General features: G+C 38.9%; 1 protein-coding gene across 4 annotated transcripts in view; it reads right to left on the bottom strand.

Moving 5' to 3' along the window:
* Magi (membrane associated guanylate kinase, WW and PDZ domain containing protein magi) overlaps positions 1-14,099 on the bottom strand; it is a 670,891-nt gene extending 656,792 nt beyond the window's left edge. Inside the window, exon 1 of one of the 4 annotated variants that reach the window (XM_068226155.1) lies at positions 13,294-14,099. In XM_068226155.1, the coding sequence (XP_068082256.1) occupies positions 13,294-13,648 (355 nt within the window). In that variant the 5' untranslated portion in view covers positions 13,649-14,099. The remainder of the gene's footprint in view (positions 1-13,293) is intronic. The other 3 variants (XM_067140637.2, XM_068226156.1, XM_068226157.1) reach the window with 3 other exon arrangements.
* Between the last annotated feature and the right edge of the window lie 238 nt (positions 14,100-14,337).

Genomic DNA, 14,337 nt, shown 5'->3' with positions numbered 1-14,337 from the left:
GCACATCCAGATGCATCCTCTTTGCTGACTCAGCCAGTTCTACCTTCTTTCTTCCATAAGCCCCATTAATATTGATAGCTCCCCATCGAATTCCATTTCGTTCACCAAGTTGTTTCCAAGGAGTCCCTCGCCTGTCAAATGGGAGTGGGACTCCATTACTCCCATAGGTCCGAGGCTTGCTTAAAGTGTTCTGAGCACGGTAAATTTATGCAGCAGGATGCTGCCCTACTTGCACATAGTCCAAATGAGGATCTCTCCTCTAACGGGTTATGGACCACCGGTGAATTGTATAGTCCTAGCCGCCTGAGCACAAGGAGGGCCACGACTCAGAGTATGTCCGAGATGCCCACTCCCATTCCATAGCAACTGGTATCCCGACTCTCAGGACCACTTAACAGGCCACTCAGCCGTTGCCCATGGTTCACGAACTAGGACGTGACTACAGTAACCCACAAACATGAACCACCACATGAAACATCTAATGATAAAAAAATAGAGGAAAAAATTAAAAACTAACCAAATAACTGTAGACACACAACAATTAAGAACAAAATATAAAGGCAAAAGAAACGAGGAAAATTGAAGATTGAAGGTAAAACAAAGAGAAGAACTTATAGCTAGGCACAGTAAGATAAATACAGATATAACACATAAGTAATGGTATAGTACAGTACAATGTTATCATCTGAAGGAATTCTGGTTAACACTCTACGATGAAGGAGCCAGCATGCAACACATTACTGAGCTAAGTTAATATAACTTATATTAATGATACCTTAAAGTAATTGTAGAGGAGAGATGGGTTGATTGAGAATGCTAGTATCCCACTATCCTACGCACAAAAACTTACTTTTATAACTAAACACTGAGAATTATTACACAATTACCCTTAACCCTACACTGAACACCCACCACCATTGGATGAATTTAATAATAATTATATTATAATAATAATGTTATTTGCTTTACGTCCCACTCTGAGATGCCGAGGTGCCTGAATTTAGTCCTGCAGGAGTTATGTCCCCCTTTAAACAAGCATCATCATCATCATCATCATCATCATCATCATCATCATCATCATCATCATCATCATCATCAGGAGTTCTGTAACATGCCAGTAAATCTACCGACATGAGGCTGAAGTATTTAAGCACCTTCAAACACCACCAGACTAAGCCAGGATCGAACCTGCCAAGTTGGGGTCAGAGGGACAGCGCCTTAATCGCCTGAGCCTCTCAGTCCGGCTCAGATTAATTTTATGAAGCTGTGGTCACTCCCAGAATTCAATGTAGTTACAAGTAATAGCAACTTTACCAACCTAAACAGTCCTAATTGAAACCAGTCTGAACCCTCATGAGTCGCGAGTGCTAGATTTGATTACCAATCACTGCACAAGAAAAAATCATAAACAATGTCCATGGGCAAACAGCTGACACGAAACCGGGCTCTTGAGAGATGCTCTGCTAAAGGCCACGGATATGTTACATCAATGATTTATTGTAACCAGACAGAACTGTTCCCTAAACATGGTTATTGGGTTGTGCAGTTGGCAACAGTTTGCAGAAAGTAAGAAACTTTACAAAGGAAAAATTAAGTGTGTCCTCCTAATTCAATACATAATATATTCCATCATTAGATGGAGTAATCAAATTCAAACATGTTTCAACTCCTTTGAGCCATCTTCAGTGAAAAAGGGGGGGGTTAGTAATTTACATAATACAAGCTAAAAATGTGCCAAAAAACATCAATCAATCAATCAATCAATCAATCAATCAATCAATACTGATCTGCACTTAGGGCAGTCGCCCAGGTTGCAGATTTCCTATCTGTTGTTTTCCTAGCCTTTTCTGAAATGATTTCAATGACAATGGAAATTCATTGAACATCTCCCTTGGTAAGGGAACAAGTGAAGGAACAAGTAAAAAAACAAAAGAGACACATGACGGAAATAAAAACAGCACAATATACAATATTTACATCATCATATGGAGCAATAAATAACTTACTGGATAAAATTCAGTGAAAACAGAGGTTAATACAAAACATAATTGAATCTTAAAACTGTGTTAACCTAAGAAGAAAAGAAATGAAAAACAAATGATACAGATGGAAACGAACGACTGCACATAGCGAGGTTGTGGACCTCTTAATCTAAAAATGTTGGTTTTATAACAATTCAAAACAAATTTCATCAGAATTTTTCCATCACTTGTCACATGCATTTCGCCTGCACATTATCTCAGGTTTGGTTTCTCGAACTTTTTCGCTCCCGCTCCCCTCCTAGCCATTTCGATGTGATGGTGTTTCTACAAAGGCAGACTTTCAGCCTGAATTTTCAACAGTGATTTCATCCTGTTTTGAATTGTTATAAAACCAAATTTTTTTAGACTAAGAGGTCCGCAACCTCGTTATGTGCACATATTGTTAGTTTCCATCTGTATCATTTGTTTTTCATTTCTTTTCTTCTTAGGTTAACACAGTTTTTAGATTCAATTATGTTTTGTATTAACCCCTGTTTTCACTGAATTTTATTGCAGCTAGTTGTTTATTGCTCCATATGATGTAAATATTGCATATTGTGCTCTTTTATTTCCGTCATGTCTCTTTTGTTTTTCCATTTGTTCCTTCGTTATGTCTTCAGGCACATTTTTAGCTTGTATTATGTAAATTACTTCAACCCCACCCGCTTTTCACTTAAGATGGCTTAAATGAGTCAAAACATGTTTGAATTTGATTACTCCACCTAATGATGGAATATATGATGTACTGAATTAGGAAGATAGGCCTACACTTAATTTTTCCTTTGTAAAGTGAAAACCATCAATAAGGGATGATTCTAATATCTTGTAATGAAAGTAAGGAAACCTAAATGAGCACCGCTGGTGAAGCATCTAAGACCTAAGAACACATGACAATCATGCTCCGGCATGCCGCTATCCTTGTTCCTTTCTTACAATTTTCTTTACGTCACACCGATACAGATAGTTCTTATGGCGGCGATGTTATAGGAAAGGCTGAGTGTGGGAAAGAAGCGGCCGTGGCATTAAGGCATGAAAATGAGAAACCACAGAAAACCGTCCTCAGGGCTGCCGGCAGTGGGGTTCAAACCCACTATCTCTCAAATGCAAGATCACAGCTGCACGACCCTAACCGCACAGCCAACTTGCTCGGTGCTATCTTTCTTCTTTTACCCACTTCGCCCTACACTGGTACTGTGGTTTGCAGTATGTATCCTCATCCATTCTTGAATTACTATTTCTAATCATCGGGCTCAAATCATACCCCACAAAGAAAGTTCACACGCAGATATCTTCTCTCCAGCAACCAATTTTTGCTCCATTTCAATCATTCGTTGCAGCTCATTTTCATTCACAGAACAACAGAAAGGCTAACCTATATTGACCAGCTAATTACTGTATTTACTCGGGTATTAGACCCCCTTTTTCCCACTTTTAAAGCAAAAAAAGTAAACGGGGTCCAATATGCGATAAACTCAAATTTTGTGCAGTGAACACATGACATTTAGGTCATAAAGAGCTATAAATTACCGAGCTCGATAGCTGCAGTCACCTAAGTGCGGCCAGTATCCAGTATTCGGAAGATAGTGGGTTCGAGCCCCACTGTCGGCAGCCCTGAAGATGGTTTTCCGTGGTTTCTCATTTTCATACCAGGCAAATGCTGGGACTGTACCTTAAATAAGGCCACGGTCACTTCCTTCCACCTCCTAGCCCTTTCCTGTACCTTTTTTTTTTTTTGCTAGTTGCTTTACGTCGCACCTACACAGATAGGTCTTATGGCGACGATGGGATAGGGAAGGGCTAGGAGTGGGAAGGAAGCGGCCGTGGCCTTAATTAAGGTACAGCCCCAGCATTTGCCTGGTGTGAATATGGGAAACTACGGAAAACCATTTTCAGGGCCGCCGACAGTGGGGTTCGAACCTACTATCTCCCGAATACTGGATACTGGCCTTTAATGTACCATCGTCGCCATAAGACCTATCTGTGTCGGTGCGACTTAAAGCAAGTTGCAGCTATGAACTAACATGCAGATATTCTTCACTGTTCTTTAACAAACCTGTGAATATATTTGAGTTATACCAGCTATTTTCATTGGAAGGCAGCATTTCTAAATGTTAAAAGTCAATAAAGGATGAACACTACTTTCAAGCCCACATATAAAATAAATATAATCCGTTTTAGTTACTCATATCACGTCATTCGTTTCACCTCATTCATTCCTCTGATGTAATCAAGTCAGTAAGGGCATACAGTCTTAGAAACACGCTACGAATATTTGTTTCACTTCATACTCGGCCCCGTAGAGACAAGTGATAATGGTATTGTATTATCACATTATGCAATATTGATACAAAATAACTCAATGGCCAGTCTTTTGTCTCTGTCAGTTGAGCAGTAGGCCTAATACACAGTACACCTGATCACTGCTTTCATTTTAATAGTCTTGCGCCGCTAACTTCCCTGCTACCAGTGTGTCATCATTCCAAGCGACATCCTCTTCACTGCCATCTCGTCAGCCATGCACTGCAACCGCAATCGAGACCGAGAGCATTGGAAGTCCCGCCTTTTTGATCCTTTTAAAACTAGTTTTGTTCCCGACTATAGAGTCCAAACTGTGTGGAGCTATTCCGAAATGGTTTCTGGAGATGGTCTCTGATATTCCCAGTTGGCGTATGTGTAGCAGAAGCCACTCCTTCTGAATAAAGCCGTGTTGTTGAAAGCGTGCCAAACCACCATCTAATAACTAGGATAAGTTACGAGTTGTATTTTCGAATGAAATACATAGTGACTGGAAATTTTCTTTGGATAACTGCGGCAGTTGAAAGGCAGACCCTTATTTTTAAGTATGTTTCATTCATGCCTGCTGCTCTCCATCATATGAGGATTTACCTAAACAGCTGTAAATGATATAACAAGGACCGCATTGTTTAGGTTAGGTATGGTATCGCCCGGATAGTGCCAAAAGTTCAACGACGGACAGAATAAAAATAAATAACAGGAAAGTTTGCCGCTTTCATGGATATCTACAGGTGTCGCCGTAATGCGTTTTATCATCATAATGTCTAATTTAGTGCGATCGTTGTCTCCCATTTTTATTAACACATACCCTAGTATGTTTCGTTTGGCTTCTCCAAAAATAGTTGAAAGTGGGGGACATAAAAAATCAATATTATTATTATTATTATTTGTTAGGAACGTTGGCAAGTAAAATAATTGTGACTGGATTGTTCTTATCACGTTTTAAAAATACTTCTCTCCCAAAAAACCCTATATTGACCTGAGTTACGAGATATTAAACTATCACTTTGTTAATGATCTCGCCTGCCTGTATTAATAGGCCTAGCAACAAACGTGAATATTTCTTAACTAAAGTACACTAGTTTCCTAATACCGAAGTGGTGCAGCTCTTTTTTTTAGACAGGTCGCCAGTGGAAGGGGGTTGCACGTACAATTTTTTTGCAAGTGGCTTTACGTCGCACCAACTGATAAGTCTTATGGTGACGATGGGATAGGTAAGGCCTAGGAGTTGGAAGGAAGCGGCCGTAGCCTTAATTAAGATGTGAATATGGGAAACCATGGAAAACCATTTTCAGGGCTGCCGACAGTGGGATTCGAACCCACTATCTCCAGGATGCAAGCTCACAGCCGCGCGCCCCTAACCGCACGGCTAACTCGCCCAGTGCATGTACCATTTTTACTGCAAATCAACCTTCCTGCCATTCGTAAATCTCCGGCAATACGGTACGGGGAATCGAACTTAGGCTCCCGTAAACAGCAGCTAATTGTGCTATTACGCTGGCGGATATTTTTCACACAGACACATATACATGACTGATGCGTGCTTGCACTGCGCGGATCGGACACGAAACTGTTCACCTATTTGTGCGACGTCGTCAGAGCTGCAGTAGGCCTATGCTACGGTGCAGACATTTCTTAACTACGAAACACAGATGTACCGCATGACTTTGATGCACGTTTTCATTGTGTGGGTCGTATGGACGAAACTATTCACAAATTTGTGTGATGTCATCAGAACTGCATAAGGTTGTAGATACTACAAAGCAGAATCATCATTGTTCTCTGACGAATTGCGTTGGGGGTGGGGGTCTTGTATGTGAGTTTTATTTGTTTAATTTTCTTCGTCTCAAAAAGCCAAGAGGGGGAGTCTAATACGCGAGGGGGTCTAATACACGAGTAAATATGGTAATTTCAAGTGTTTTCAGCATTAACAAGAATCCAAAATTCATAATCAGCAGAAAATCAGCTCAGAGTTTGGACAACTGAGCATGTATCCAAATGTTTTTAGTAACTTAGCTTCTTGACAAATCATGGAATCAAAGAGTATGTAGACAGTTGCATAATTCCAATTTACCTCTCGAATACAAATCTGTACAAGCAAGTATCCCAGAAATCTGCATGTACATTAGGTTTTAATACAAGGAAAGGTCTTCATTGGGGTAATCACATAAATGGGATTGTAAATAAAGGGTACAGATCTCTGCACATGGTTATGAGGGTATTTAGGGTTTGTAGTAAGGATTTAAAGGAGAGGGCATGTAAGTCTCCAGTGCTCTCCCCAGAAATTTTTGTCAGCCGGGTGGCAAATAGGCCTAGGGCATAAAAAGTGAATATGATAAAATTTCAGTGTATTCTCCTCAGGGCAATAATATCGGACAGGTAAACATTAACTGCAAAACTGAACTATTTTAGTGTTATCACAATCAATCATATAACAGTATTTTTAATTTCTAGTGTTCTACTGTTCGTTCATAATTATGTAACACAGGGGCACCATTTCATTGCTGTGGAATGCCATATGGGTTTGTGACATCATTCGGAATCGCAAGCGATTCCCCACTAATCCAGGCACCGCTCGTGCACGACACTATGTGGTAGTAAAGTTAAACCTCTAAACTCTGATGTAATTTATGCAATTATTCTGACCCGCATCTCCGGGTGGGGACTACACGAGAGGGAGCGATCATCAGGAAGATGGATACTGACATTCTGCAAGTCGAAGCGTGGAACGTTAGAAGTTTGAATCATTGTGGTAGATTCAAGAATCTGAAAAGGAAAATGGATAGACTGAAGTTAGATGTAGTTGGTATAAGTGAAGTACGTTGGCAGGAAGGACAGGATTTCTGGTCAGGCGACTACCGAATTATCAACACAAAATCAAACAGAGGAAATGCAGGAGTTGGTTTAAAAATGAATAAGAAAATAGCTCAGCGGGTAAGCTACTATGACCAGCATAGTGAAAGAATTATTGTTGTTAAGATAGACACCAAACCAATGCCCACAACAATAGTGCAGGTCTATATGCCTACTAGCTCAGCAGATGATGAGGAAATCAAAAGAACATGTGAAGAGATAGAAGATTTAATAAAATATGAAAAAGGTGACGAGAATCTAATTGTGATGGGAGACTGGAATGCAGTGGTAAGCCAAGGAAGAGAAGGCAATACAGTAGGAGAATTTGGATTATGACAAAGGAACAAAAGAGGAAGTCGGCTGGTTGAATTCTGCACTGATCATAATTTAGTCCTTGCCAATACTTGGTTCAAACACCACAAACGAGGGCTTTATACGTGGACGAGACCTGGAGACACTGGAAGGTATCAAATAGACTTCATTATGATTAGGCAGAGATTCAGAAACCAGGCGTTGGGTTGCAAAACTTTCCCAGGAGCAGACGTGGACTCTGACCACAACTTGTTGGTCATGAAATGCCATCTGAAGCTGGAGAAATTGAAGAAAGGAAAGAATGCAAAAAGATGGGAGCTAGACAAGTTGAAAGAAAAGAGTGTGAGGGATTGTTTCAAGGAACATGTTGCAAAAGGACTAAATGAAAAGGCTGAAGGAAACACAATAGAGGACAAGTGGATAGTCATGAAAAATTAAGTCAGCAGGGCTGCTGAAGAAATGTTAGGAAGGAAGAAAAGATCAACTAAGAATCAGTGGATAACTCAGGAGATACTAGACCTGATTGATGAACGACGAAAATACAAGCATGCTAGAAAGGAAGAGGGCAGAAAAGAATACAAGCGATTAAAGAATGAAGTGGACAAAAAGTGCAAGGTAGCTAAGGAATACTGGCTGAAGGAGAAGTGCAAGGATGTCGAAGGTTGTATGGTCCTAGGAGAGGTAGATGCTGCATACAGGAAAATCAAGGAAACCTTTGAAGAAAGGAAATCTAGGTGTATGAATATTAAGAGCTCAGATGGAAAGCCACGTCTACAGAAAGAAGACAAAGCAGAAAGATGGCAGGAACATATCCAAGAGTTGTATCAAGGTGAAGATGTAGATAATTTGGTTCTGGAACAAGAAGAGGCTGTTGATGATGATGAAATGGGAGACCCAATTTTGCGGTCAGAGTTTGACAGAGCTGTGAGCGACCTAAATAGGAACATGGCACCTGGAATTGATGGCATTCCCTCTGAATTACTGACTGCCTTAGGAGAAACCAGCTTGTCAAGGTTATTCCATTTAGTGTGTAAGATATATGAGACAGGAGAAGTCCCATCCGATTTTCGGCAGAATGTTGTTATACCTATTCCCAAGAAAGCCGGTGCTGACAGGTGTGGAAACTATTGCACCATTAGTTTAGTATCTCATGCCTGCAAAATTTTAACACGTATTGTTTATAGAAGAATGGGAAAACAAGTTGAAGCTGAGTTGGGAGAAGATCAGTTTGGCTTCAGAAGAAATGTAGGAACACGTGAAGCAATCCTGGCTTTACATCTGATATTAGAGGATCGAATCAAGAAGGACAAGCCCTCGTACATGGCATTCGTAGATCTAGAAAAGGCATTCGATAATGTCGATTGGACCAAGCTATTTAAGATTCTGAAGGTGATTGGGATCAGATACCGAGAATGAAGAATTATCTACAATCTGTATAAAAATCAGTCTGCAGTGATAAGAATCGAGGGCTTTGAAAAAGAAGCAGCAATCCAGAAAGGAGTGAGGCAAGGCTGCAGTTTGTCCCTCCTCCTTTTCAACGTTTACATAGTACAGGCAGTAACGGAAATGAAAGAGAAATTTGGAAAGGGAATCACAATCCAAGGGTAGGAAATCAAAAACTTGAGATTTGCCATTGATATTGTTATTTTATCTGAGACTGCAGAAGATCTCGAGAAGCTGCTAAATGGTATGGATGAAGTCTTGGGTAAGAAGTACAAGATGAAAATAAGTAAGTCCAAAAGAAAAGTAATGGAGTGCAGTCGAACGAAGGCAGGTGATGCAAGAAATATTAAATTAGGAGATGAAGTATTAAAGGAAGTAGATGAATATTGTTACTTGGGTAGTAAAATAACTAACGATGGCAGAAGTAAGGAGGACATAAAATGCAGATTAGCACAAGCAAGGAAGAGCTTTCTTAAGAAAAGAAATTTGCTCATTTCAAACATTGATATAGGAATTAGAAAGATGTTTTTGAAGACTTTCGTGTGGAGCGTGGCATTGTATGGAAGTGAAACATGGATGATAACTAGCTCAGAAAGAAAGAGAATAGAAGCTTTTGAAATGTGGTGTTACAGAAGAATGCTGAAGGTGAGATGGATAGATCGAATCACAAATGAAGAGATACTGAACTGAATTGGCAAGAGGAGATCGATTTGGCTAAATTTGACAAGAAGAGATAGAATGATAGGACACATCTTAAGACACCCAGGACTTGTTCAGTTTGTTTTCGAAGGAAGTGTAGGTGGTAAGAACGGTAGGGGTCTACTAATGTATGAATATGACAAGCAGATTAGAGCAGATGTAGGATGCAGTAGTTACGCAGAAATGAAGAGGTTAGCACAGGATAGGGTGGCATGGAGTCCTGCATCAAACCCGTCTATGGACTGATGACTCAAACACACATTCCGACAATAATGAACATTTGTCATATAAGTAAACAGTTTTACAGTGTTTGAATTTAAATTTGGAACACCCAATGACACAAATAGGCTATGGCAAGAGACTATCCTCATTTTTTCCGTATTAAAAGTCTGTTAAAGGAGTACATTGAATATTAATGTATTGAATAGGTGGAAATCAAAGTTTTATTCTCCTCAGGGCAATAATATCTGACAGGTAAACATTAACTGCAAAACTGAACTATTTTAGTTGCATTTCAGAGACTGTGTAATTTTTCTATATTAGTAAGAATACTCCCATGGGTGGTTTAGTGGGTTCCTGACAAACATGAAGGATCTCTCCTCTCAATTACTTTAGGTATTATTTCACATCATTTCTGCGCGATTTTCACATTCCTAAAAGTACGAACCAGCTAGTAAAGTGTAACCCACAAGTCCTAAGGGACTGCAAAATTGCTGTATGGTTTGTAGTATCAATTTATAAGCTTTCATAGCAATATCATATTAAATAATTAAACAAGCATAGATTTAATAAAATTGTCAGGTTTTAAGTGAATACAGCAAGTTGACCGTAAGTATGAAGGAAATAAAAGGGTAACCTTCAACCAACATAAGTAGGTATTTGAAGGCACCAACAGCTAACATAAAACAACCTACCAAACTGACATTAACCTTCTACTATTTTATTTAATTTGTTTTGCTCTCAGTGGTGTTCAAAACACATCAAAAGTATAGTACACGAACCTTTTCTTGAGCCCCGAGCTCCATAGTGCTAAATGGGAACTAGGGCTCAAGAAAAGGTTCGCGTAAAGTAATTATCACTTACAGTTTGTTGGCAAAGTTTTAAAACCATCCAAGAACAGAGATATATAAATACACAAAAAGTGTATTGGGCACTGAAGATTTAGTAGTTGAATAACCAAAACTTAACTTTGTGCAATAAATGGGAATTGTCATAATGTGGTAGTTGCATATATGCAACAAAAATACATTCTTGTATAACAGATAAAAAGTAGAAACAATAAGATCCATCTGGGCAAATCAACTGTCAGAAAGTGCTTGAAAGCAAGAAGTGGATATTATGGAAATAAGATTGCAACAACCATTATATAGAAACATACACAGGATTTGAAAGACTTTATATTCCTGTAATTAACAGTTTAATAAGCACAAAAATGCTAAAAGGGAGGCAAACATGATGCTTGTGTTAAGATATTAGCCTAAATTTACAGTTGTCACATTTCTTAATGTATCACGCTGTTCTGATACCCTTTCCTGCACTTGACTCCAGAAGCATGCCTTGGCTGACAGAAAAGGAAAAAATGTCCACCGGAGAATTCTCAATTTCACCACAGAAATTTTTTTCCTGAACAGCTTTTAACCCTCCGAGTGGCAAGCGCCTGATATCAGGCGTTTTATGCGTTTGCCCAGTGGCAACGCCTGATATCAGGCGTTTTGACATGCTCTTTATTTTATTTCGATAATCTTTTGTTATTCATCGAAATGTGCTAATTACGAATCAATTGAAGGAGAAATGTTCGGCCATAATCATGAAATAGTTTGTATAATAACATCTTACACTAATCTAGTGTAAATCGTTGCCAAAGTAGCGTCATAATTCCGCTGTCTTGTGCTAGCTGCTACATACTCAGCGGCCGGCCACACGAATGTCTCAGCTGAGTCAGCTATATTTAGTCGCCAGTTTTCCTTCAGATATCAATCTGAAGTGTTGATATGCACTCATCTCAGCAATACTGAATCATTTCCTCACAGGAACAGTGAATAAATCTTCAAAGGGACTGTCTCAGATTGTTTTAGGTACAAAACTTGAACCTAGGCAAATAGTTTACTTTAGGCAATGTGACGTTCTACTGGTTGCTTATAAAGAGACGAAAACAAGGAAACCAGTTTGTCTCACGACGGGATGTTACACTGAGGGAAATGAGGGGGTTGAAACCACTACTGATTCATAAGTACAATAACTTCATGGGAGGTGTAGATAATAAAGGTAAGTGCATTTTCCATGCCATTTGTTCCAGACCCACTAGAAGGTACTGGAAGCAGTTAGATATGACATTATTTGACACATACGTCCTGTACATAAAGAACACTGATAAGCCTTTAGCAAGATGAGACTTCATGATCACTATAGTTAGGGGATTGCTAAATGAACAGTTCCCAATTCCAGTTGTGAGGCCAACAGGTCATGCAGGAGGCCCCTCTCGTGCTCTCGAAATATTGCCACAGAATAACAATCGCCTATGTGTTGTGTGCTTGAAAGTAAAGAAGAAGTCTACATTCTGGTGTCGAGGATATAATGGTGATATTCACCAGGGGTGTTATAAACTAGTGCACTTCTGGAGGCTTCACAATCATGGATTAAAAAAAAAGACCCACCCAAGTGACTGAGTGAAATGTACAAGTGGTAGCATAAAATTGTTGTATAATTTTTCCAGCTAAGAACAGTATTATAAACTATATACTGGTACGCACCTATTTACTATGAACTGGTGCTTCTTTTGTATATGTCATTTTTTTAAATTTACCTAAATATAAATATTTTATATATAGCAAAACTTTTGCAAAAATAAATAATATAAACAAATTCAACATATTTTTGGTCTAACACTTTGTGGATGATAAATAACAGCTTTAGTATCATCATCATCATCATCTTATTCCTTGTTCTTTTGAGGATAAAATGGTGTGCTGTTTATGTATGTATAACAAGTCAACGATTTTTAACACAATTTATACTAAGAGTCTGCAACACCGGTAAAATATCGCTGCCATTACAGCATAAATGACCGCCACTTCAAGGGTTAATAAAATCTACACAAATGTTTATCATCCTTTACTTTAGAAAGGGACCCATTAAATTTAGCCTATTAGTTATGAACTTGATAGTGTGGTTAATGACAAATAACAAATTTGTGCAGACTCACAAACTCAACTCAAATGTTTAACTTCTTGTACAGTTATTCTTAGAAGTCTTTGATCCATGAAAGAGGAAATGAGTCACTTCATACTTCTGCTACATAGCAATATTTTATTTTAAGAATCGGATGTTAGTCAAGGAAGCCAGTACTGAAGCATACATTTTCCTAAAACTCTCATTATAGTGTATGCATTACGCAAAGGAAAGTAATGCTAGTAAACAAACAACCATGACACACCTACTGCCTACATAATTACTAAGCTTTAGAGTTTCATCAAAATTCATTAAAACATTTAGTACACCCTATAATGCTTTGAAGTCGTTTACTGCACTTTCACATGAACCTGCCCCGGAAATAATTACAAAATACAACAATGCTAAACAAGGACTGGAGAAGGGAAAAGAAGTTATGTTTTACTTCATAATTTACACCCACAGATTAAGTAGAACTTCTAAACAGACTATTCCTACTTACCTGAGTCTACTGTCTTAAGTACCACAGGGTTTCCATTTCGGCAGGAATGATTTAACCATGCCACTACATCCCGTTGAGTATAGCCGGCAACTTTCTGCCCCTGAATTTCTAACACAACATCACCTTCATTCAACTTTCCACTCACATAATTCACTTTATTTTGAATTATATCACTTACATAAGCAAATTCTCCATTGTCGGAACCCCCTTCGATAGAAAAGTTTAAACTGCCGTCTGGTCGGGCAGTCAGGACCGTTTCGCGAACACCCTGCCGCCAGTGCTCTGCAGCGTCACAACCAATAACTGATCTTGTCTTGCTTATGTTATCAGGCCTCTTTTGGCCAGATTTCAGCATTATGGCATAATTTTCAGCACTAATTTAGTTTCCCCACACAAGAAATTGCATGCGATATACCACCTACGTTTTGCCACCATCGCACACATTTTCATTTACCAAGCAAAGTAGCCATGTTGTTTGAATTTTACAGTGTGATCACCCCAGCTTCATGTATCTTCTAACTCAAAACAAGGCTTTTCCATAACCCTCATTTCTCACTAGACACTTCCGTTGCAAAAACTTACACATCACATAGTACACACGTGCACTTTACGGGTCAAACTTCACCACAACATACAGCCTAGTTCTCCCACATTCCACGTTATGCACCTGTCAAAGAGATCCTTTTGAAAACCGACCTAGTTTTTTTTTTTCTTTTCTTTTTTTTTTCTTTTTCTTTTATTGATGATGAAAGCGCGCATGCGCGGAATGACGACTCAGGAAAAGTTCGACATCCTCGTAATTTAAATATCAGTTTGTGCACACATCGCACACATCAAGTGACATCAAGGGTAAGCTCGGTACGATTTACGGTTTATCAGAAAACGAATCCTAGTTAATTGTTAATTCTTTTACAATCTCAGACTGAGAAAGGAGAACTTCGGATTAATACCAGCAACTATTAAAATATAGTATCGTTATTGTTTAAGTCGTGATCTATCACAAACGCTTAACAAGTAAATTTTTGGCATGTCCATTTGAAGATC

This window comes from Anabrus simplex, chromosome 2 (genome assembly GCF_040414725.1).
Source record: "Anabrus simplex isolate iqAnaSimp1 chromosome 2, ASM4041472v1, whole genome shotgun sequence".
NCBI classification, from domain to species: domain Eukaryota; kingdom Metazoa; phylum Arthropoda; class Insecta; order Orthoptera; family Tettigoniidae; genus Anabrus; species Anabrus simplex.
The sequence above is the reverse complement of the archived record's forward strand: the minus strand, read 5'-3'. Positions and strand labels throughout refer to the sequence as shown.